The 26,831-nt window shown below is 39.1% G+C and overlaps 1 protein-coding gene across 13 annotated transcripts in view; it reads right to left on the reverse strand.

Moving 5' to 3' along the window:
• invs (inversin) overlaps positions 1-26,831 on the reverse strand; it is a 277,037-nt gene that overhangs the window by 135,127 nt on the left and 115,079 nt on the right. For all 13 annotated transcript variants that reach the window (XM_043690031.1, XM_043690027.1, XM_043690029.1 and 10 more), the window contains 5 exons: positions 24,320-24,493; positions 18,294-18,461; positions 14,166-14,346; positions 10,658-10,767; positions 2,675-2,846 (listed from right to left, as the gene is read on the reverse strand). In XM_043690031.1, the coding sequence (XP_043545966.1) occupies positions 2,675-2,846; positions 10,658-10,767; positions 14,166-14,346; positions 18,294-18,461; positions 24,320-24,493 (805 nt within the window). The remainder of the gene's footprint in view (positions 1-2,674; positions 2,847-10,657; positions 10,768-14,165; positions 14,347-18,293; positions 18,462-24,319; positions 24,494-26,831) is intronic.

A 26,831-nucleotide genomic window follows, 5' to 3' on the forward strand; every position in this document is an offset into this window, starting at 1 on the left:
TACAGTTGAGATAACTTCAGGTTTGGTCTGACCAAAACCACTAAAATGTATTTTCTAGTTTGACAAACTTTGAATCAGATGTTTACAGAGCCAGAAAGGCTTTGTGCATTTGCCAAATGACACCAGAGACCTGACCTGATTTCCACGTTTTGCCTTGAACCATGCACCCACTATTTACACTTAGTGGGGATGGCGTGGTCCTTTTGAAAAGATAAAATACACTTTTGAAAAACAAAGATGATCTTTAGAAGAAGAACTAAAGTTTGCTTTGGGATTGTTAAGGGTAAACAGGAATGCTGCAAAAAACAGAATTGATCAGTAGAACTGCCAAGCTGTCAAGTCACTTAAATCCCCAAATCCTTCAAGTTCAAAAAAGCCTGCTGCAGCTGCTTGCAATCTTGCTAGCCCTCAGCTGACATATGCCTGAGGACTATCATTGAGGATCAGGTGCTGATTGACTGATTCCACAACCTATCATCATCACAGTGGGGAGTAGTATTTACACAACTGATTGACAGCTCTAAGTGACTATAAAGGCTTTGTGTGTGGCTATGAATAAAACCTTTGCTTTCATAAAGAATTAAACATTTGAAAAAAATTAATTGAATGGGCTTTCAAATTAATATTCTTTTCCTTAAAAAAGGTGAGAAATCTGCGATAGACACATAGGACCTTATTTTATTTCAATTCACCAGGGTTCCTGAGGGCTGTCTATGGTGGATACTAGTTTAATTGAAATAAAGGGTGTAAGCGAAAGGTGTGGTGGGTGGGGTAATGGGTTGGTTTGAATTGGCAAGAGGCTAGCTGCTGGCAATAAAGGGCAGTTCTATTAACATTATGTTTACAACTGAAGGCTGACTCCAACTGGCATTATAAAGGAAGACTTTCAGGCATGTTTACGATGTGTACCAGAATTCTGTGGATTGCACCAACGACTGATGAAAAGATTATGAATCAAATGAGGAAGAAACTCAAAATTGGCATTCAAGCTTCTGAAGCTTTCAAATAATGCATTTCAAAATTTAGCAGGGTAAGTCAGATGCAATTCTATGCCTACAGTTTTAATTAGAAAATGTCATTCCTATTGCAATCTGAACCCAATCTGGACAGAAAAATATGGCTGCTACGAAGAATGAGATGGAACAGCTGTGGAGTCTCATCAAACATCTTTACTGGTTAGGCACACAGACTAGAACAGATGAAAGTCCTGGTGTGTTGAAACTTATCCTGGCCACAAAACAAAATCAAAGAGGGCATCTTGAGAGTTAACAGAACTTTAAAAAAATTGAAAATAGAGACAAGTATACTAAAGTTCCCAAACTTGAGTGATTCCAAAATTATTACATTAATCATTTTTTAGAGGTGTCTTGCATGCAAGTTTTGGTTACGGATTTTACAGTACAGGAGGATTTGTGAAAATCCTTGCTTTTAGAAAATGAGAAAAGTTAAGTGCATGTTAGCTACTGAAACTCTGTCTCTAGTTGATGATATTGACAGGTCTAAGATCTTGGAAGAAATGTTATATATAAAAAGGACTGAAAAACAACCCTAATAGAATGTTAGATAATTGGTCGTTGTGGACGGGATGGAACCATTCACCACAGCAGATTCGCTGACGATGATTAGCCACTGCCTTTTGACCAGCGAGGATGCTTAGCCACCGCCCATTAGCCACTGAAGACGATTCGCTGCCGCAAGTAAGTCGCATATTTTGAATATTGGTGGTATATAAAATTGTCGTTATATTGGTTAAGGTAGTGTTTGCGTTGTTTCAGTAACAATTTATTTTCGTTACAGGAGAGTTTTTTTAAGCTTGTATTTTTGGAACAGGAATTTTTAGTATGGAAACAGAAATTATTAGTAAACGTGGAAATAAGAAGTTTTACCATGATGGTTTTATATATATTTTTGATAAACTATCCAAGAGTGATTCAAGTATTAAGTTTTGCCAATGTGAACAAAGGGGCCGATGTAACGGACAGATCCACATATTGTATATTGTATTTTAGCAAAAAGACTTGATGGGGTTCATCCAATATTGTATATACTTCTACTAAATAAGCAGCGGTCAATGTATGTATGTTTCAAATGGTGAAGTCCTTGGTACCTAATCCCAGACCACAGTATATCCATTGTGACTTTGAGCAGGCAGCTATCAGTGCTATAAGAGAATGTTTTCCTGAAGTTAGAATTAACCAATAAAATGATATTTATTTTACCTCTTTTTTTTTTAATCAATATGTAGTATGTAGTTGTATAAATAAAGGGGACTGAGAAATATGAAAGAACAGACTGGAGGGAAAACAATCAGTACATATATATATATTTCCAGTGGCAAATAGTCTCTAGAGGTCAAACAACCCCAGTGGAGAAATACTGGCTGCGAATTATTGGCGGTGAATCTGCCGTGGCGAATCATCACCAACCCGTTGTGGAATAACAACCACTTCACAAAAAATATACATGAGAAAAGTGAGGTTTAGTATAGATAAAACCAGCTAAAAGCAGGTACTGGAGAGGAAGAAAATCTCTAAGATTAGGTAGTCATCAACTATCACCAACATAGGCCATTTGATCCCCCCAAAACTGCATGGATGATAACCAAAGTGAGTACTATGCATAAATAGTTTGTCCAGTGCAAAAGTGGCTCAATGGTTTAAACCAGAAAACTAACCTGTTCCCCCGTATTTATCTGCCATATTGATGTCAATGTCTGATTTTATTCTTAACATGATTCGAAGGACATCATCACTACCCTTTCCTGCAGCCCACATAAATGCTGTCCGTCCTTCCAGGTCTGGGTCATCTTTCACTGATGGATGCTTCAAGAATACTTCAACAGTCTCCTATGCAAGAAAAAATTTAAATTAATTCCACAAATTTGCATTCAAGTTTATATAAACCACCTTTCAGCAATCTCTCATGAACACAGCTCCTTTTTCATTGGACACCACCTCCTAATAAAAGGCTGGATTTCAAAGCACTCTGCTGGAGGAGTGGGGAAAGCCCCTAAGTAATAAATTACAGGCCACTTAGGTGTCTCTTGCTGCTTGTGCTACTATTGCACTTGCAACATGGAAAGGTGGAGACAAGGCACTGCAGTGCAGGTACTTTTCACTGCACTCACAGGTGACAGGAAAAAAGGGATGACTTCTTTTAAGGTAGCCTTTGTGCCCATCAGAGGAAGATCATTTCTCTTCATGCATCCAAAATCTGGCCAAAAAAAAGCCAAGACCTCTCCTCACCTTGCCATTATACATCTGGAAACTCAATCTGTAACACTCAATTCGCAAGTAAAACAACTGAAGTTGATAACCAAATTGTTCCTTCAAAAGCTATAAAGCAAAGAAACTGCTAAAATGTTTTCTTGAATCTCTGAGACTTAAGAGTGCCAAGATTTTTACATTCCATATTAATGTTTTAATAGATCAGAACAAAATAACATGTGAGAAACTGACAGATTTGCCCTTAGAAAGATTAGAAGTAATAGTTAGGAACTTAGAGGTGGAGTTCTGCCTGAGAGCCAGGAAAATCAGAAAATGGAAAATGAGCTAGAAACTGAGGATAATGAAACAGATAAATCAAAATGGTATATTGGCTAAGACAAGAAATAGAATCTCAGCAAATTAAAAGCAAGATATTTCCAGGAAAAAACAGGAAAAGGGGTAGAATATGGAAAAATGAAGAGGAAGAAAAGGGAAGAAGAGAGAATTCCAGGCAACAAAGAAAGATAATTTAAACTGAGGCAGCTCTGGCAAAGGAAGGAGACCAAAATCTGATGACAGAATGAAACATAACTCAGACTCTAGTTTGCCCATTTAATTCCCAAGTCAGGAGAAGCCAGGAAGGAAAGGGAGGTGGTGGTGCTCTGATATTTAAGGATGACATCAAGGCGGTAGTGAGAGCTTACATGGAGAAAAAGGTTGAATCAATGGAAATTAGAAAGGGGACTTAGCCTATGGGCAACCAAATAATAATATCGTGGTGGGGCAGGCAATTAAAAAGTAACTGATGCATGTAAAAATGGTACTGTAATTATCATGGGAGATTTTAATTTACATATTGATTGGTCAAACCATGTCGGTCAAGGCAGCCTTGAGGAGGAGTTCATAGAATGTATCGTGATAGTTTCTTCGAACATCACATAAGGGAACCTACGAGGGAACAAGCTATCCTAGATCTGTGTAATGAGACAGGAATAATTAATGGTCTCATATTAAGGGATCTTCTTGGAAGAAGAAATCACAGTATGGTTGAATTTAAAATACAGTTGGAGAGTGAGAAGGTAAACTCCAATACCAATGTCTTGTTCTTAAACAAAAGGAGACTATGATGAGACCAGGGAGAAGTTGGCTAAGGTAGACTGGGAGCAAAGACTATGTGGCAGGACAATTGAGGAACAATGGAGGACTTTCAAATCAATTTTTCACAGTGCCCAGCAAATGTATATACCAGTGAAAAGAAAGGACTGTAAGGAAAAAGGAAAATCATCCATGGATATCTAACAAAATACAGGAGGGTATCAAATTGAACCTAATGCATTCAAAGTGGCAAAAATTAGTGGGCAACTAGGGAACTGGGAAATCTTTAAAAGGTTAACAGAAAGCCATGAGAAAAGCTATAAAGAAAGGTAAGATAGATTATGAGAGTAAACTAGTTCAGAATAAAAAAAAACTGATAGCAAACATTTTTACAAATATATAAAACGAAAAAGAGTGGCTAAGGTAAATAGTGATCCTTTAGAGGATGAGAGGGGAGTTTTAATAATGGGAAATAAGGAAATAGCTTAGGCATTCAACAAGTATTTTGTGTCATTCTTCACAAGACACAAATAACATGCCAATTATTGATGACAATGTGGCTGTGGCAGATGAGAACCTAGAAACAGAAATTATTATCACTAAAGAGGTAGTGTTGGGCAAACTAATGGGGCTAAAGGTAGATAAATCTCCTGGTCCTGATGGAATGCATCCCAGGTAAATAAGAGATGGCGGGTGAAATAACAAATGTGCTTATGGTAATTTTATCAAAATTTTCTGGACTCAGGGATGGTTCCAGCAGATTGGACAACAGTAAATGTGACACCACCATTTAAAAAAGGAGGTAGACAAAGGTCCGGTAACTATAGGCCAATTAGCTTAACTTCTGAAGTGGAGAAAATGCTTCAATCTATCATCCAGGAAGAAATAGTGAGAGATTTGGGTAGAAACTGTCTCATCAGGTGGATGCAGCTTGGGGTTCATGAAAGGCAGCTGATGTTTAACTAATTTGCTGGAATTATCTGAGGATATTACAAGCGCAGTGGACAATGGGGAAATGATGGATGTGGTGCATCTGCATTTCCAGAAGGCTTTCAACAAGGTGCCACACAAAAGGCTGCTGCATAAGGTAGAGATATATGGCATTAAGGATAATGTATTAGCATGGATAGAGATTGATAGAACAAAATGTGCAGAGGACACAAAGTCTGCAGTGGGATTACAGATAGGCTAAGTGAATAGGCAAAGGTCTGACAGATACAGGACAATTTTGTTAAATGTGAGGCCATCAATTGTAGTAGGAATAACAGCAAAATGGATAATTTAAATGGCAAAAAATTGCAGCATGCTACTGTGCAGAGGGACCTAGGTGTCCTTCTGCATGAATCATAAAAAGTTGGTTTGCAGGTGCAGCAGTAATTAAGGTGGCAAATGAAATATTGTCCTTCACTGCAAGAAGAAGAGTTTAATAACAGGTAGGTTATGTTGCAGCTGTATAAGGTGCTGGTGAGGCCACACATGGAGTACTGTCTACAGTTCTGGTTTTCTTCTTTGAGAAAAGATATAGTGGCACTAGAAGGGATGCATAGGAGGTTCACTAGCATGATTCCAGAGTTGAGAGGGTTGTCTTATGAGCAGAGATTGAGTAGACTGGGATTATACACATTGAGATTTAGAAGAATGAGGGGTACCTTATAGAAGTATATAAAATTATGAAGGGAATAGATTAGAAGCAGAGAGGTTGTTTCCACTGGTGGGTGAAAGTAGAACTAGGGGGCATAGCCTCAAAATAAAGGACAAGAGATTTAGGACTGAGTTAAGGAGAAACATCTTCACCCAAAGGGTTGTGAATCTGTTGAATTCCCTGCCCAGTGAAGCAATTGAGGCTACCACGTTGAATATTTTTAAGGCAAAGATAGCTTTTTGAATATTAAAGGAATCAAGAATTATGGTTAAGCCGCCGGGTAAGTAGAGCTGAGTCCACAAAAAGATCAGCCATCATTTAATTGAACAGTGGAGTAGGCTTGAGGGGCCAGATGGCCTACTCTTGCTCCTATTTCTCATGTTCTCACGCAAGTCTGATGAGGAAGAGATGAACATCTTCTTCATTTCTTTTGAAAACTTAGCACAGCAGTTAATGTGACCTGCCCATTATTGGTCACTGCTACTTCAGAGCTAGATGATAGAGAAAGCTCACAACGTTTATTCCCTCTTACCTGACGAGAGGGCCATTGACTACGAGGCAGCAAAAATATGTTTTTTTTAAGTACATAATAGTTAGTGTCAGAGGTGTACAAGCAAGAATTCAAAACTCTGAAGAATTGGCCTGCCTAAACCTACTTGAATTACGAACAACCTAAGCAGCTTGCTTTTGACACTAAGTAATCTAATCTAATCTTGACCAGATGCTATGGGCACTTAAAATTGAAGCCATCTAACAAATCTTCATGAGGTTATTCTGTCAGAAGATTTCAAAGGCTCCATATCCTTTCCAATTCAGATTCATATTGATGAACGGGGACAGCAGGGTTCAAGCAGGTTGCAATTCTGCCTAACAGATGGCACAGGTTTATGGTGAAAGGGGAAAGATTTAGAAGGAACCTAAAGGACAACTTTTTCATAGAGGGTGTGTTATGTGTATGGAATGAGCTGCCAGGACAAGTGGAGGGGACTGGTACAATAACATTTAAAAGGCACCTGGATGGGTCTATGAATATAAGGATTTAAAGGGATATGGACCAAGTGCTGGCAAATGGGACTAGATTAATTTCAGATATCTGGTTGACATGGACTTGGACTGAAGGGTCTGTTTCAGTGCTGTACATCTCTATGACGCTGTGACTCTAAGTACTCTTCAACTCAGGTAAGCTGAATTTTGGAAGCCATCACAGACCAGAGAGAGATTAGGGTGAGGTAAAGACCTTGGAGACAAATTGGAGAGCAAAGGGAGGCCAGGCAGAGAAGACAGAACTATTTCTGATCATTAAGACAAGGGAAATTTGAGGACAGACAGATAGGAATTTGCCCCTTGTTGATATATTTGTATCATTGATAGTCACAGGTGAGGTGCTGGAAGACAGGAGGTTTGCTAATGTGGTGCCATTAATTAAGGAAGGTGGTAAGGAAAAGCCAGGGAACTATAGACTGGTGAGCCTGACATCGGTGGTGGGCAAGTTTTTGAAGTGGATCCTGAGGCACAGGATTTACATGTATTTGGAAAGGTAAGGACTGATTAAGGACAGTCAACACGGCTTTGTGTGTGGAAAATTTTGGCTCACTAACTTGATTGGGTTTTTTGAAGAAGCAGCAAAGCGAATTGATGAACTCAGATGTGATCTATATGGTCAGAAGTCACAAAACACCAGGTTGCAGTCCAACAGGTTTATTTGAAATCACAAACTTTCGGAGGGCCGCTTCTTTTCACTTCACCTGATGAAGGAGCAGCGCTCCAAAAGCATGAGATTTCAAGCAAACATGTTGGAGTATAACCTGGTGTCATGTAAATTTTGACCTTGTTCACCCTCAGTCCAACACTGGCACCTCTGCATCGTGATCTATCTGGACATCAGTAAGGCGTTCGACAAGGTTCCACATTGTACACTGTTTAGCCAGGTTAAATCACATGTACTCGAAGGTAGAAGAGAGAGGGTGGTGGTGGAGGGTTTTCTTTCAGACTGGAGGCCAGTGACCAGTGGGTATCCTGCGGGTGCCCCGGTTTCCTCCCACAATCCAAAGATGTGCAGGTTAGGTGAACTGGCCATGCTAAATTGCCCAAAGTATTCAGGGATGTGTAGGTTAGGTGCATTCATCAGGGGTAAATATAGGATAATAGGGTAGGGGAATGGTTCTGGGTGGGATACACTTCAGTGGGTCTGTGTTGACTTGTTGGGCCGAACGGCCTGTAGGGATTCCATGACTGGTGCTGGATCCACTGTTTTTTGTCATTTCTATAAATTATTTGGATGTGAACATACGAGGTATGGTTAGTAAGTTCGTAGACAACACCAAAATTGGAGGTGTAATGGAAAGCCAAGAACGTTTCCACAGAGTAGGTCAGGATCTTGATCAGATGGGCCGAGGAATGGTAGATCGAATTCAATTTAGATAAATGTGAAGTGCTATATTTTGGAAAGACAAGTCAGGGCAGGACTTATACATTTAATGGTCAGGTCCTGGGGAGTATTTACGAATAAAGAAATCTTGGAGTACAGGTTCATAGTTCCTTGAAAGTAGAGTCGCAGGTTGACAGGATAGTGTAGAAGGTATTTGATATCCTTGCCTTTATTAGTCAGAGTATTGAGTACAGGAATTGTGGCATCATGTTGCAGCTGTAAAGAACATTCTTAAGGCTACTTTTGGAATACTGCATTTAATTCTGGTCTCCCTGCTATAGGAAACATGTTGTGAAACTTGAAAGGGTTCAGAAAAGATTTATTGGCATGTTGCCAGGGTTGGAGGGTTTGAGCTATAGGGAGAGGCTGAATAGGCTGGGGCTGTTTTCCCTAGAGTGTCGGAGGCTGAGGGGTGATCTTATAGAAGCAACAGTCATAGGGAATTCCATAGTCGAAGGTTCAGACAGGTGTTTCTGTGGAAGTAAAAATGATGACATGATGGTATATTGCCTCTGTCGTCCTACGGTTAAAGGGGTCACAGAGCAGCTACTGGACATCCTGAAGAACGGTTATACCTGAAACATTGACTTCTCCACCTCCACATGCTGCCTGACTGGCTGTGCTCTTCTAGCCTCCTGCTGGTCTCCTTCTGGGGAAGGCAGATCAGCCAGTAATCATGGTCCACATTGGTACCAATGACAAAGGAGGGAAGAGGGATGAGATCCTGAAGGCAAATTTCAGGGAATTAAGAAGGAAATTAATAAAAAAAGACATTGAGCATTAATATCAGGATTATTCCCAATGCCACAGACCGGTGAGCTTAAGAACAGGAGGACTCTTCAATTGAACACATTGTTGCAGAAATAGTATAAAAGGGAGAGCATCACATTTCTGAGGAATTAGGACAAGTTTTGGGGCAGGTGGGACCTGTACATGTTAGACTGGTTATACCTTTATGGGACTGGAACTGAGATTTTCACAGGTCAGTTTGCTAGTCCGTTGGTGCAGGTTTAACCTCACTTGTCAGAAAGATAGGAACCTGTGGGTTAACCCAAATTGGAAGATTTAGTTTTAGATTTTATATTTAGACTTTACTGACATTATTAACTCTGCTATGCCCTGTCACAATAACTGTGGCCCATTATAATCTCAGTACAGAACTTAATAGACAAAATTTGCAAACTGATTCAAACTGGAGAGCAAGGTGTAGAGAAAGAGAGCAGGTGAATTCACAGCAAAAGATGTATAAGACAAGTTAGATAAAATATTTTTGGCCAAATGACTGGCACAAGAAATTTAATATGCATAATAATTGGATACGAGGATAAATGGACCAAATATATACTCCATGAAATATGCCAAAGAAGACTGTACAATGGGGATCATAAAGGTGGACAACAGGAGTTAAACAGGACTTCACCATGTCCAGTCATTGTAGAACACTAACTTTTTTGTTTAATTATTCATTTACTCGATGTGGTTGTCGCTGGCCAGACCAGTATTTGCTGCCTATTCCTAATTGGCCTGGCGACAGTCATGGTATGCTGCCTTTTTGGACTGCCGCAGTCTCTGCTGTGACGGTGAGAGTTCTAGGATTGTGACCCAGTGACAACAAAAGAATAGAAATATAGTTCAAGTCAGGATGATAAGTAGCTTGAAGGGGAATTTGGTGGTGGTGCTCCCATGTATCTGATGTTTTTGCCCTTCTAACCAACAAACAATACACTGTATAGCCAGATTAGTAGCCATGGTGTCATACGAATACTGCATATTGTTCTACTGTACTTTTAAAAAAAACTCAAATTTGATCCTAACCATAAAGAATGATTTAAACTCGGAGTGCTGCAGAAAAGAACAACTTCTAGTATCAACTAATTTAGTTACAAGGTAACAGCAGAAAAACTACAGGAACTTACATCATTCTAGGCCATAAATGAGTAGAGATCAATGCAGTTCACTTTTCTGTTTCCTAACATTTGACTCAGGCAATCTATTTCACTTCAAAGTGCTTGCTTGATTTTGCCTTGAAGATATCTAAACTAGCATAGTCAAAAAACAAAAATCTTTGACTTCAGCCAAAATGCTGATATTTGTCTGTTGATGACCTCTGGCGCCAATCTCAACAAAATTGCTGGGGGAGTAGCATCATTTAACTATGAAGAAACAAATAGTACTTATTGAAAATGTTAACTGATCCTGTAATATTCACTCAAAATACTAATTCTGCACAATTTAAAATGGCAAGAAATGTCTTTTTCTTTAGACTTTTCCTTGAATGGTACTTACAGCAAAATTGCTCTGAGCAGCATAATGCAGTGGTGTGGCTCCTTGGCTATCTGATGGAATAGTACCAGACTTGTTCCTTTCCAGTAGAAGGTGTCCAATTTGAGCATGACCTTAACACAGATATAAAATTATGATTAAAATACAAACACTTGAAAATAACATAAGTAAACAATGTACAGTCAACCAGAATTGTATAACTTCTAGGTTTTCAGAGTTATTCGTATTACGTTATAACAAAGACATCTGGCTACATTCTGGTTCATTCAAGGTTAAATCGCGGTATTTAAGAGGAAATTAGATTGTTATCTGAAAAGGAAAGATGTGCAGGGCTGTGAGAGAAGGTGGGGGGAGTGACGAAACATAAATTGCTCCTACTGAGATCCAGTGCAGATGAGACAGGTTAAATGGCCTCCTTTTCTGCTGCAATAATTTTGTTATTTCATGATAGAGATTTGTACATACAAACACCATTTTGTATTTCAAAAATTTGACTTACATAGTAGAAAACTGAAATTAAGTATTTTTAAGAATAATTTGATCATCAAAAAGTATTATACACTAACTAGTCAATATATTTTGGTTGCAACTACATAAGCAATGTAATTGTAAACATTTTTACATGTGTAGCTAACTTTAGGCAAGAACTGCTCTAATGTATTTTTGGAAAAGATCTCCCTGAAGTCTATTCTCAGCCAACTGTCCTGCCTGTCTCAAGGTGGGGAAGAATAGAGAAAGATATCAACTGTATCTTGCTTTTCTACTCCTCTGCTGTAAAGAATTTGGGATAAGAACACAAACAGGCTCAAATGCAATGCTTCCTAAAATTCAACAGTCTATCAGTAACCAGTGTTTAGTTTGCACATAAAGAATGGTCATTAGATACAATTCAGGACTGTACTGGCTTCTCTACAACCATGCATCGGCATGTCACCAAAACACACATCAGGAGTAGAGTGGAGACAATTGTTGGCTGGTGGAGTATGCACAAAGAGATAAAGGTCAGAACCATTCATTCTAACTGGAATTTATCAATATACATTAATTATTTGATCAAAATTAACAACATCATAGAGGAAATAAATTAAATGCAGGTGCTAGGAGAAGAAACCCACTGAGACTTTCATGAGTGAGTAATTCCCTTCATGGATATAACCAAACTTTGTTAATTGCAGAAAACGATTGTGATTATTCTTACTGGTAATGCCAAATATGATGATAAGTTAAGATTAAACATACGAGAAGATAAAGGCATTAAAGAGGGGGTGACATAGAATGCTTTGTGTGCTTACCTATTCCCTTTAGTACATTTATTAATGAGACCTGTTGACAATTTTTTGGTCTGCACAGGTCAGGAGAAGACCTTGAATATGTCAATTCAAAATTGTCAGCATTATTGAATCACATTAATATTGGCGGATTGTGGGAGATGAAAATGTGTCCTTTAAAGAAAAGGACCATGGTCGAGAAAGACTGAGAGAATTGTTATCTTTTCCATCCTTTTTCACAGAGACCAAAGGCAAAATGAAGGCAGGACACTTCATTCAAAAGGTTCTCCTCTATAGTTTATACCCAACCTATGCTTCAGCTCAAAACAAGGGTTTGAGGAGAATACGAAGGGCTATAAAGAGTCCCACAGCAAGCTGTCACTCAGCACTCTGAAGTAGAGGTCAGCCTTGGTAACATTAAGGACATCTATTCTTAGTATCAATGGATCGGTGTAAATAAGGCAATAACATTTGTTCACTTGTGGAATGTGTGGCAGTACTTCCTTCTCACCAGGGGTCTAGAGGCTGTGTGTATTTCACAGTGGGAGGTTGGATAACTGAGTTTCTGGTTTATATTGAAGACTCTTACCAAAACTCATACTCAATAGGAAAAGGACTTGTAATATAATAAGCTGAGTGGAATATGCACGCAATAGAGCAATCCTGATACATTTTCATGTATACCATACTTAGCAGGTTTGAATTTAGGAAGCTCAGCTCCCTAATCTTGACTGTTCTGGAATGTGAATGTCTCATTACCCTTACAAGCTAGGAAAACACAAAAGAGAGAGAAAGAGAGAGAGAAAGAGAGAGAGAGAGAGAGAGACAGGACAGAAGCTGGTGGAAAGGTTAACTTTTTATGGTCTGACAGAAGCTGGTGGAAAGGTTAACTTTTTATGGTCTGATTTGAGTGTACACTTGCTTGTCATGGATTGAATGTTTGTGTGTTGTTCCCTGAAGCTTGAGATCTGGGAATGTTATGAATTTAATTTGCATTCAGAGAATCTAGGATGATTTTAAAGGAAAAAGCCATTTTGTAGGATAGTGATACTGGGCATGTTAGCTGAGCGACGTTACCTCATGACCTTTTCCACATTGTTTAGACGAGTCTCTCATTATGGACAAAGCACTTGCCCATTGGCCTGGCTTGAGCAAATTTTCCCACTTTGATGTGCATGTAGTTAATTAGTCAAGCGTACTCCGACCTGGCAATTAGTTTCTCTTCCTCTAAAACTTTTGCCATTTTATTGCTGCTTATCTGATTAAGGACATGTGGCTTTTTGTAATTGTAATAGCAATTTCTGTATAAAGACAGCTTGTTTGCAGCAATAAAAAGAGTAGCCTGAGAGAGCTCTTTGGGCTAAGAGCTGGCCTCGCTACTTTGCTAATGGTTTTAAAACCTGAGATACCTACAAACGAGGCTTGAGCTCTGTTAAAGTGTAACATTGATGCCATTGCTAAATAAGGGTAATAATTTAAACTAAACTGTCTGTAAGAGTTTTATATTCCAGACTACCACAGAGTACGATCTCTGGGATGAATCAAGAAAAGCTTACAGGTCGAATCCATCAGGGATTCCCTGAGCCATCTCGAATAGGTACTTTAACAAGGTCAGGTCAGGGGGGTCGTGCTGCGGTAATCTGAGGGTCAGATGAGTAGTTGATGAGTCATGGAGGCTAGTTAGATAGAGTAATTGGAGAGTCAGGGGATTAAAAAGGGGTGTGTTTGGAAGAAAAAGTTGGGGTGGTCAGTGTGAATAATTGGAGGTCAGTTCTGAAGTTAACCAGGAGTTAGACTAGGTTCTTTTTCTGTCTACACAGTAATCTGGAAGACACTACATATTAAAATAAGCAAGTCACTCACAGCTGGTGAAATCTTGGTGAACTGTAAAATGTAAACTGCCCAAGGAGAAAAAGTGATTGTGCTCGTAAACATTTGTAGCCCTTCCACTAGAAATAAAATTTAAAGGGAACATTCATTTGGGCAACTGGCTAAAAAAGTTTGCATACTTTGTTGGGAGGACTACATGCGAACAAAATTCAAATTTAAAATCAGCCATGATAATTGCACCATGATTAGAAACAACAAAAATAAAGAACAATTAAACTCAGTTAACCCAGAATTTAAAACCATGTTCAAGTTAATTTATGTAGATTGTGCATAACCTGTCCAAGAACTGTTGGACACATAATCATAATATGATTGCCTAAAAATGTCCTAAGTGCAATTTTAGCTCTAATTACCCAATAAAGCTGCCCAGTGCAGAGGAGTTCGAAATAAATTATCATAAGATGTTATATTGCATCCTTCATACAAGGTCAAAACATCAACTACAGCATCATTTCCGTCAGCAACAGCAAAATGAAGTGGCGTTCGTCCTTCATAGTCCTGCCAGTTCAACAACGATTCAGTAGGAGCAGCTTCCTACCAAGGTGGAAAAAATAAGAAAGTTATAATATGTACTGCTACTATTTTTTAAAAGTAGTAAAATCCTCTAAATAGCACATTTTAGAAGGTGGTCACTTTATCTAGCAGCCTGAGAGATTGAGGAGGGATTGTAAGAAGTTCCCCAGAAGCATCTTGTTATCCAAGTTGTATTCAGTACTGAATATTCGTGAACATGCCTGTTTATATGGGGAGTAAAGCCACAGTTAAAGTCCTGGCACCCAGGGCTCAGTTGCAAAAACGGCAATGAGGTAAGCTGGAAGAGCAGGAACAATCGAGGATTCAACAGTTACAGTTACAGCAGGTGGAGTTATTTTACAACAATTTTGACTTATCAAGCAAGAAAGAAAGAAATTCTGTTGAATAATGGTGAGTTATAAAATACTTTCTATAGAGAAGAATATCCGTAAGGTCCAGGTTAAAAGAAAGGTCACAGGTTTACGGTTTTATGACTGTTTTAAGGTCCAAGAAAATATAAACTCCGGCTAACACACATTAAATAATTTTAAAGTGAAAACAGCTTTTTGTTTTCAGGATACAGCCATGTTTTGAGTGACAAAACTAAACCAATTTTAGACCAAAATACGTAGAAGCAGAAGTAGGTCATTCAACCTGCGAAGTCTGATCAGCCAATTCAGGGAGATCACGGCTGATCTGGTAATCTAGGTAAAACCAAGGATTGCAGATGCTGGAAACCAGATTCTAGATTAGAGTGGTGCTGGAAAAGCACAGCAGTTCAGGCAGCATCCGAGGAGCAGGCAAAAGCCCTTCATCAGGGCTTCCTGATGAAAGGCTTTTGCCCGAAATGTCGATTTTCCTGCTCCTCAGATGCTGCCTGAACTCCTGTGCTTTTCCAGCACGACTCTAATCTAGAATCTGATCTGATAATCCTCAATTCCACTTTACAAATCTACTTCACTGCCTTTTTCCCATAACCCCTGATTCTCTTACTGACTAAAAATGTCTATCTAAGCCTTGAGTAAACTTCATGATCTAGTCATAAACCTCTGACCACTTATTCTGAGATTATGCCCTCTGGTCTTCGACTCAAAACTGATATCTGTGGCATTTCACTCATTATGTTTTGCTAACCCAAAAATGGTTCACTTATGCCTACTTTGTTTCCTGCTAGCAAACCAATCTTCTACCTAGGCTAATAGGTTACTCTTTCTACAGCATAATCTCTTACGATTTGTGATAATTTTTGATGTGGAATGGTCTTCTGGAATTCAAAGTCCACCACATTTACAGATTCTCCTTTATCCATGTTGCTTGCTATTTCCTCAAAGGATCTAAGTAATTTGCTATAATCTTAACAAATTTTTAACACTTTCTCTGTACTGTAATTGTTTTTACACCAACTGCCCTGCAGGTTCCTGCTTTCTTTTTCCTCCTTTCTTGAAGAGAGTTTTACATTTGCTATTTTCCTATCTGATGGGATCTTTCCAGAATCTAGGATATTTTGGAACATTAAAACTCATGCATGAAAATCTCGGTAACCATTCCTTTTTAATCCTGGGAAGATCAATAAAACCTGGAGACCGATCAGTCTTTGGTTCCAATAGTTGTCTCAATATCCTCTCCCTGCTGATTGCAATTATTTTAAATATTTCAATACTTCCTTATCCTGTTTTATAACTATTTCTATGTCTTTATCTTGTGTTTTCCACCACAAAAACAGAAGCAAAACATCTATTCCAATACCACTTCCTTGTTTTCCATTAATTCCATCAGCCATAGTCTCTGGAGAACGAATGCTCACTTTAGTCACTTATTTCCTTTTTAAAACCTGTGGAAACAATTACTGTCTTGACATTGATATCCAGCTTTCTCTCAAATTTCTTATTTCATAATTATACTTTAAGTCTGTTTTTGCAGTTTTGTTATATGCTGATCACCTTGCAACCTGCCAATAACCAAACCGAATTGTGCCCTTTTTATTTTGATTTGATACCATCTTTAACTTGTCTAGTTCACCATGGATAATATTTCCTTCCCCATGAAATAGCTCTTTAAATCTCAGTGACTGCATTTCTATTGACCTAACCCTAACTTAATTCCCAACTTTGTTTAGCCATATCTATCCTTATATTGTCTTACTCTCCTTATTTAAGGTTAACCAACCTGTATTAAACATATTCTTCTCTTTCTCAAACTGAATATGAAAATCACTCAACTGATGATTAGAGTTACCTCAGGGCACCTTTCTTATGCAGTCATTAAACAGTGCACATTGTAAGGTCTAGAATAGTTAGTTCTCTGCTGGCCTCTAGAAGCCCTGAAGAAGGGCTTATGCCCGAAACGTCGATTCTCCTGTTCCCTGGATGCTGCCTGACCTGCTGCGCTTTTCCATCAACACATTTTCAGCTCTGGCCTCTAGAACAAGCTGTTCTAAGAAATTGTTTTGAAAATACTCGAGATAAAAAGAGGGTCGATGAAAGTAATTTGGTGGATGTGGTGCATATGAACTTTCAAAAGACATCTGATTAAGTACCACACAACAAGATTGCCAGCATAGTTGAAACCTATGGAATAAAGCAGATAAGCATTAATTTAAGATTGTTAGCTGACAGGAACCAGGGGATAGAGATGAGTGGTTAGTTTTCAGATTAGAGGATGGCACAGAGTAGAGGCTTTGTACTATAGGGAAGGATTGAAGTTGAGGTATTAACAATGGATTGTTCTACGACACAACATTTCACAGACTGGTCAGAACTTTACACTATTAAGAATGAACGTGATTTTGGTCAGAAAATGACTATTTTGTTGGTTTATTTCAAACTAAAAGACTAATAAGTTAATCTGACATGAATTCACACTGATTGGAAAAAATGACTATGGAAGTTAGCTGATTGATTTCACTTCATTAACATTTTACATATTTAGTTGTTTTTCTTTCTTCATTCACAGGATGAGGATGTTGCTGGCAAGGCAGCCTTTATTGCTCATTCCCAGTTGCCCAGATAGCAATTAAGAATCAACCACATTGCTATGGGTCTGGAGTCATATGTAGGCCAGGCCACATAGGGATGGCAGTTTCCTTCCTAAAAGGACATTAGTGAACCAGATGGGGTTTTCTGACAATCAACAATAGATTCTTGGTTATTATTAGACTCTTAATCCCAAATTTTTCTTTGAATTCAAATTCCACCATCTACCATAGCCAGATTCAAACACAGGTCCCCAGAACATTATCTGGGTCTCTGGATTAACAGTCCAGTGATAGTACCACTGGGCCATTGCTTCCCCATTTGATTATCATCTGGGTGCAGATGAATTCTTTTCCAATTTTTAAAAATCTTCCTGTGGAGCTAATAAGAGCAGAAGTGTTCCCTTGGCTTTAGAGTGCACACAATCATCCTTCCCCCAACTCACCAATATCCAATCCAAAAAGCAACTTCCATTCCTTTGAATTTATCTGAAGATGGAAAGCAGTGAGATGATTCAACTTGTCCAGTGAGCTGCCTGTGCAACCCTTCCCAAAGGTACAGGTGAGCTCAAAGGACCAATTTCTGGCAACATTCTTGATTTGAAATGAGGCTGAGTCCAGACTCCAACCTAGCTCAAGATGCTTTAAGTTGTACATTGTGATTGCTATTAATCTGCTTTCCCAAGAGAATCAGTTGGAGGATAGAGATTAACAAAATTAAAGCTAATCCTGTGAAGATTGATCTACTGTCTACTGATAGCACCTGTTACTGAATTACTTAAATTTGAATTGAACAAAAAAACCCTATTATTCCAATTACTAATTCAATTTACTGGTTAATTAATTTTTAAAACACAAAAGGACAGTGAATTATTAATAGACTGAAGTTATGATGCAACAACAATACAGCAAAGAAATTCCTTTTTGGTCCATTCCCACAACAATGCAATTTCTATTGTCTTCAGTCATTGCATAGAATTTTTATCAACATGCTTACCAGAATGCATTTCACTGTGTGAATGGCTGTAGTGTCTTTGTTACTGGCAGCCCAATGGAGTGGGATTTTGCCTTCAATGTCAGGAATGCCTATATTGGAATCATGTTTTATCAGCAGTTTCACATGTTCTGGATGGTTGTAGTAGGCACTCCAATGTAATGCTGTTTGCTGGAAAAGTTAAAATAATTAAAAATAAGGCAATTAAGATTACTATTAATACTAGGTTATTTTGACTTTCTTGTTCAAAATAACTTCTATATTATTATTCTATTATAACAGAGGTGGATAAAGGCTTCACAGTAAATTATCAGTCTTAACTCTTCTATTATATTAAAATATTGAACAAAGACCAGGTGCTTCTGAGAATGCATTACATAGTCAATGCATCAGAACTTCAGAGGCATCCAGTAATGCATTTGTCTGAGGAAGAGAAACATAAAATATTATTTAAAATAAATAATTCCAAATCAACCATAATTCACTTTTCATTGACAGAACAAGAATGGTATTAGAAGAGCCCTGGGTGTTGGTTAACAGGAAAAATGTAATTCATTACATGGATAAGAAGGAAGCAAGAATGAGAGAAGGGTTAGAAAAAATACATTTGAAATATTGGGCCAAATCTTCCAAGAAGTGAATTCAGATTGCCATTCTGCTTCTTTTAAACATACCCTACCAAGAGTTCAAAGTTTCTAGCCTGAAGTTTCAATTTGGGCCTCTTGAGAAATGCATTGTAACGGTGCCAGAAGCCTTGCAGTGCAGTGCAGAATCAGCACTGAATGTCAAACTACATCCCCCTTTTTAAAGCAGTATTGCACATTCTCAGAATTCTGGGTGAGGTGATTGAATGGTTAGGACAGCAGGGATATATGCTGCCAAGTAGGTAAGGGAATATGATGGCGGATGGATGAGAAAATATGTGGCAGATAAGTCAGTGTTGGGGGTACAGCTGCAAATGCATATGTGAGGGGGCGACAATTAAGTACGTGAGGCAAAAGAGTGGAAAGTGTGGCTGACCGGGCATGATGCCTGGTGGGTGAGGAGGTACAGTGCCAGAAAGATGATAGGGTGTGCCTGGTGGGTGCGGGGGTAGGGTAGTAAGTGGGTGGGTGAGTGATTAGAGTGGCAAGGACATGTGAAGGGAGACGATAGCAGGTGGGTGGGTGAAATAGTAGGATGGAAGGTACATGAAGGAGGAGTTTGGTGTCAGGTGGGGATTTAAAGGCTTTAGTGTTTATTGAAAGTCAATAAATAATCATGCAGTTGGCAGGTTTCAATCTGTTTAACTTTTCCTGTTGTTAACTTTAACAACAGGAGCAAGTCATTTATATCCCTCAAAAGTTTGCAACTCAGTCTCAAAAGTTTGGGATTTTTCAGGGGTGTTCCAGACAAAATGTAATTACCTATTGAAAGTTTAAACTTCCTAAGCAATTACTACATAGTCAATGCATCAGAACTTCAGAGGCATCCAGTAATGCATTTGTCTGCACATGTCTAGACTCCCAACTATCTGGGGATCAGAAGATCTAGGCCATATTAGTTATGTCAATAATATTTAGAGAAAAAAAAATCAATAAATATATATTTTCCTGGATCGAGATTAGCAAACTATCCAACCAGTACAACAATTAGCCTTATTGATCTAATTATTACTTAGTCTATTTTCTTTTGTCGACATATTTCAATTAAATTTACGGATATATTTTTTAATTCAAATTTCTCTGTTGATGTCCAACAGCAGCTGCTGATAAGCCCTGAATGGAAATAATTTGTTTTGATTATATTTCCATTGCTAAACATTTTGCACTTGAGTTTATTTAAATGAAAACAGACAATTGATTAGTTTTATGTCAGTACATTTGCATTGCTATAGCAGCTATGAATGCAAATAACATGCTACAACAAATAAATAAAAATGATCAGTGTGAATAATTACTGTATACCACTCATGGTTAGAAGCATAATACCTGAACTAACAAATCACATTATTTGATGGACTATGTTATTTTAAATCTAGTCCTAACAATATTATACTTTCTGTAATTTGGAACATCAACATGATATATATGTTTTTACAGTTTTATTTTGTTTCCTCGTCTATGGCTCCATCCTATATACATTAAATTTAACTGCATTGTTACAGTCTATTGAAGAATTCTTGAACATATGATTCTGTTCTGTAAGGTGAATCTATCCACATTAGGGAACATCATTTTTTTTTTCAAGTGAAATGAGTGTCGCACTGAAGTAGAAAATTATCTTTGTCACCCAACTTGAGTGTCTTGACTATGTTATCCCAACAAGATCACTTAATTTCAGATTTTTGAACAGTGATTTGAAGATTAGTATTAAGAAAAGTATTGCTTATTTGAAATACTCTTTAAAACCTTCTTCCTTGAGTAAGTTTTTTTTGTGGGATGTGAACATTGCTGGCAAGTCCAGTATTTGTTGCTCATGTGTAATTGCCCTCGAGAATGTGGCGGTCAGCTACCTTCCAGCTGCAGTCCATCTAAGACAAACGTTGAGATAAGATTGACGAATATGCAGATATGTATCTGGGGAGATGCTGAAGCAACTGTGATCTCAGTTATGCAACGGACTGAATCAGTAGATCATAACTGGAGCAGTTTCATAGAATTGTCTTCTGGTTTCAGCAATCCTTGCTTAGCATCTGCATGAAATTACCAAATCATTTACAGCAGTGAAAGAGTGTGCTGACTTTCCTGGCTGATGGGATTGCTGGTTAGAACGTGTGCAAATGATAACTAGGTTTTCCTTGGGACTGGAATAAACTCTGATGGCAGCTGAGACTATCTGAAAATTTATGAAGATGTCATCTACACCATGTCTAAGAAGAATACCTTCAGCATCAAAGCCTACTGTGTTTAGGAAAGCATTGCCATGGAACTGTTGCCATTTCAAATGGAGAGCCAAAGCAACACAGAAGCTGCAAAAATGGCATCTTCTGTAATTCACACTTATATACAGTGGAACCTCGATTAGCCGAACGAGATGAGTGGGCACAATTTCACTCTGATAAGTGATTATTTGCTTAATTGATTCAATGCCTCTCCTCTGGGGCTGGAGTTTCATTTTTTCTTGCTCTGCCTGCCTTGCTCCCTCTCTCTGTCCCTTGTTTCTGAGCAGACACACACTTGTGTGTAAGGGACCTACAGCATTGCTGAAGCCTCCTACCACCACCACCGCCCACCCCACACCTTCAGTTCAATGGGATTGACACAGTGAGCACTTGCTAAGTTCGCTCCCATTTCAGAAGACTAAGCAGCAGCACACTGCGTGCGAGCCCCTGTGCGCCCCTGTCCTGTACAGGACAATGTTGGAGAGATTATCTGGGGAAGGGAGGTTTAGGGTACACCCCTGTGTAGAACTCCAGGGAAAGTGTGCAGTGGGAGAGACAGAGAGGATGGGCGGTCAGTCATTTGGAGAGCCTGAGCTCCCATCGATATCCAGGACTGTTCTCGGCAGCATTTCAGTAAGCCAAGTTCATTTTTAATCACTGTAAACAAAACACGCTATCAGTGGTGAAGCACCTCTTTGATGTAATGTTTCTATGGGGACCTTGAGATCTTCGGATAATCCAAAATTCAGATAATTGATATTCAGATAATCGAGGTTCCTCTGTAGTTGCATTAGTCCTTCAATGATATTGCGGGACAGCAGAAGACGTAGGGACTCTCAGCTGTGTGGACCTTAGAATACATCTTCCTTGGGTAAGCCTCAAGATTTCTCTTGATGTTTATCAGGTTGCTCTGAGAAAAACACCACTCTAAAACGAGCTGCAATAAGTCAATACAAAAGCAAAGGTGACCATTTGGTTTCAGAACTGTAATCATGCTTGAATACACAAAGTATTGTGGCAGGTATAACATCCTGTTCCTCTAACTTTATCCAACAGCAGATTTAAGATCCTTCCAGGCTCAGTTCCACCATTAGCTGCCTACACCTGAAAAAAGGTTTTCCAAAGCCGTGGAAAAAGCAGGAAGCACCGTTTTGAAGTCCTGGCATTCTGGTTCAAACACAAGCAACAAAACTGCCTGGCAGGGGGGCTGACAATATGCCAAAAGAAAGTCAATTTAAACAATGACCAAAGGGTGTGATAATTGTGGTTAGCAATCTGGAATCATGGTCTACTGGGATTCTCGAGAAGCTGCTCTTGCATCAACTTGGTTAGTTTATTGACAAGTTTTACCAGGTTCTTATCAAATGAGGACATAGGGTTCACTCCTCTTTGGATAACTTTATTGAACTCATTAAGTCAATGCAAAGGTCAAGCTGGACATTTGTTTTGGAACAGAAATAGAGCTGGAACACAGTAGATGCTGGAACTGATCTAACATCCTATCCAGTTCACCCTTAATATACCAGACAAGGGATCCAACAAAGGGGACAAGACAGCAATCTACGGCAGTTGCTCATCAAGTTACATTACTGATTATGTTAAAGACTTGAGAATTTCTGGTCAGTTATTTTCCCAACTCTTACACTCAACGTTCTGACTAATGAAGGCAAACATGCCAAACACCTTCTTTACTACTCTGTCTACCAGTTACGCAATTTTCTATGAGCAATGGACCTGAACTCCTTCGTCCCTCTGCTCTACAATATGCCCCAGGACCCTCCATGAACTCAAGAGTGGAGTGCTGGAAAAGCACAGCAGGTCACGCAGCAGCCAAGGAGTAGGAGAATTGACGTTTTGGGCATAAGCCCTTCATCAGGAATGTTCCTCGATCTCCAGTATCCGCAGTCCTCACTTTCCCTGATCGTGAACTGTCTAAGTCCTCCCTTGTTTGTCTGAAAAGGTGGGATCTGCATGGCGACATCAGACAGCAACCTTACGTGCAGGAATGGAATCCACGCTGTTAGCATCACACTGCCTCATAAACCAGCTGTCGAGCCATGAACTAACTGATCGCTTTGTGTGAGAGTGCCAGTAACTCCCCAGTCATTGGATGCAATTAAATGCCAATTGATATATAATTAGCAATGGACAATCCACCTAACTTGCACATCTTTGTACTATGGGAGAAAACTAGACCACCAGTGGAAAACCATGCAGACATTGGGAGAATGTGTAAACTCAACACAGCACCAAGGACCTGGCTAACCACTGAACCACTGTGCTGCCTGCATTAAGTTATTTATTTGAAATTATTCAAGCGATTAATTTTTCATTTCAAGATTGAACAGCCTAACAGCTCTGACCAATAGTGGAAGTTTAGAAAGCTGGGTGGGAGGTCAACAATTCCCAAAGGTATTTCTAACATGTATATTTAAATTAAATAAAAATATTTCCTAAGCAACTCTTACAGCACACAACTACTGTTATATTCATGACAATATCACTGTTATTCTCACAAGGACTTTGTGGAAATTTAATTCCAGCAATAAAAAAACTACTCTCTCAACACAGTGTTGAAACGTCAGCCCATCACACATTCAGGTATTTGAGGTTGATCTCACAACCTTCTGATTCAAAATGCAGAATGCTAACAATTAAGGTAATCTTAAACATTTAATAAACCGCACGTTTTACTTATCTTACTGAAGTTACAATAGGCATGCATACAAGGTACATGATGTCACTAAAGAATATGCTCTGCCGTCCAAAAAAAAAGGTATAGGTAGATGGGATCTCCCTCTACTTAAGTACGGAACAGAATGAAATTACTAATGATCTTTTGAGTTGGTTTGATTATATGATGTGCTTTTGCTGCTCTGAGTCTGCCATAAAAAGGATATAGGGCATGGTTAAAAGCATGAGTATGGGAGCTGAAATGAGAAAGGTCATAGAACTTATAAAACTCTGTCAGATGCAGAGAACCTGGAATCAGACAACAAAACATTGATTTGCTACAACTAAATCACAAGGATAATCTTTGGGGAAATGTAAATTAGAACTATTCAAATGGAACAATTTATTTAGAGCATTATGCTCCATAATATCATTATAAACAATACTGTAAATATTAGCTTTTAACATAGTTCTTTTGTATAATCTCTAATACCTTGTTTTTATCTTGGGTGTCCACTTCTCCCGGAGCCATAGACTTTAGCAGCAAAGCCAAACATTTAGGACTTTTGTGGCGTGTAGCTAAATGAAGTGGAGTCATCTCCTCAAGATCCTTCTGCATCCAGTTGGCACGTCGGTTAAGCAGCAGCTTCATGAAGCGGTAATTTCCCTGCACAAACAGAACAGAAAAGTATTTGTTTTTACATCAAAAAATCACTATTAAAAATAAATTTATACAACACTTATTGTGAGCATAAGTATTGAATAACTGAACCTAATAATAACTAACATAATCAGAAGGTTATGAGTTTGAGTCTTAATGTTATCCATTTGGAAGCTTTCACCAATATCTCTGTGGTGCAGCTGTATTGCATTCAATTGGAATTGGTATTAGGTGACTGAAAAAGGGCTCTTGTGGTGAAATGGTAGTATCCCTTCATCTGGACCAGGAGGTCTGGATTCAAGTCTCACCTGATCCAGAGGTGTGAAATAACATTTCTGAACAGGTCGATTTAAACAAAAATAGGTGACTGATAGACAGTTACTTTAAAAATAACATTTCATTGTTTGTGATTTACATGAAGAGGCATGTAACTGAAATGGCCTGCCTGTCTGCCTACCTGAACATATTTCCACATTAGCAGATGTGTTAAAATGACTACTTTTGGAATTTTGTTTTATATATGGCACTGATCCATGTCTTAGATTTTAAGAAAAAATGGATGAGTTTCTTTTAAAAAGAAGAAAATCATCTGCTAATTCAGCTGATGAAACACCTGAACCCAAAGAACAAAATTCAAGAACTGTTCAGAGAGTGTAACGAGAGCTATCTGGTCTATGGAAGTTCATGGACAGGAGATGTACCTGCCCTTTCCTTGTATGTTTCATCTGCAGAGAGAAGTTGGCAAACACAGCAATGGTACCAAGTAAGTTACCATTTATTATGAAACATCCATCTCTTACAAACAGACATATTCACTACCTCAACAGCTTAGCAGAACAAAACATCAAGCAGACCCAATGCCTGAAGGGAGCGTGGCAGATACCAGAATACAAGCTCAAGAGGTTAGTTCCTAAATGGCTGAGCTTATAGGAAAACCAAAGAAGCCCCAAATCATTGTCAAAACCTTAATCATGCCTGCATGTAAAGGAACATAGCGCTGATGTTAGGAACTGATGCTGCAAAATAGTTAAATAACTATTTTTAAGAAGCGACTGAGTCATCCAGCTAGTGAAGAAAATAACAAATACCCATGTGGGAAAACACCTTATCCGCACCATGTGATGGAGTATTTACAATGACTATGATTGTGAACTAAATGGATTGTGTATCCAATCTTCTGATTCATTAGAAACGCTGATGTTAAAGTCAAAATAAGAATTTGTAGAAGTATAGGTGGACTGGACAATAAAGCTGAAGTTTGGAGACATGACTTCAGGCTGGTGGTGTTCAGGCTGTCCACATTTTCACTTTGAGTGCGAGCAGCAGTTAAGGTAAGACAGTTTGTTTTAAAATTACTTACCGGTAGCGGGCAGCGGTGTTTTTTTTCTCTTCACAGAAAGAGCGGGAGCAGCAGGGGGAAGTGACGAAGACCAGAGGGGCAGCCGGGAAGGAAAGCAGTGAGTATAAATACTCACCCTTCGACGCCAACGGTCACGTCGAGTGCGAGCAGCAGCTAAGGTAAGACAGTTTGTTTTAAAATTACTTACCGGTAGCGGGCAGCGGTGTTTTTTTTCTCTTCACAGAAAGAGCGGGAGCAGCAAGGGGAAGTGACGAAGACCAGAGGGGCAGCCGGGTAGGTATTTTCCCTTTAAAAGCGCGCAGGAGAAGAACCCGAGGAACTACAGAGGTAGTGTCTCCCACCCGCCCTCCTCCTCTAACCTAAATAATAAGACCCGTTGTGGTAAGTAGGTAAGTGCTGCATTTTGTTTGTTGTATTCTTTAGACCCAGATTTTTTAAAAAAGGTTACTTTCAGAGGGATAGCAGTGAAGGCAGTGCAATGTTCCTCTTGCAACATGTTTGAGGTGAGGGATGCCATGGACGTCCCTGCTGATTACACTTGCAGGAAGTGCACCCATCTCCAGCTCCTCCAAGACCGTGTTAGGGAACTGGAGCTGGAGTTGGATGAACTTAGGATCATTCGGGAGGCAGAGGGGGTCATAGATCGGAGCTTTAGGGAAGTAGTAACTCCAAAGATGGCAGATAGATGGGTGACAGTGAGGGGTACTCGGAGGAAGCAGCCAGTGCAGGGACCCCCTGCGGCCGTTTCCCTCAAGAACAAGTATACCGTTTTGGATACTTGTGGGGGGACGTCTTACCAGGGGTGAGTAACGGGGCTCAGGCCTCTGGCACGGAGCCTGTCCCCGTTACTCAGAAGGGAAGGGTGGAGAAGAGCAGAGCAATAGTAATTGGGGACTCGATAGTTCGGGGCACAGATAGGCGGTTTTGTGGGAACGAGAGAGACTCACGTTTGGTATGTTGCCTCCCAGGTGCAAGGGTACATGA

The sequence above is a fragment of the Chiloscyllium plagiosum genome, chromosome 5 (assembly GCF_004010195.1).
Source record: "Chiloscyllium plagiosum isolate BGI_BamShark_2017 chromosome 5, ASM401019v2, whole genome shotgun sequence".
Taxonomy (NCBI): Eukaryota; Metazoa; Chordata; class Chondrichthyes; order Orectolobiformes; family Hemiscylliidae; genus Chiloscyllium; species Chiloscyllium plagiosum.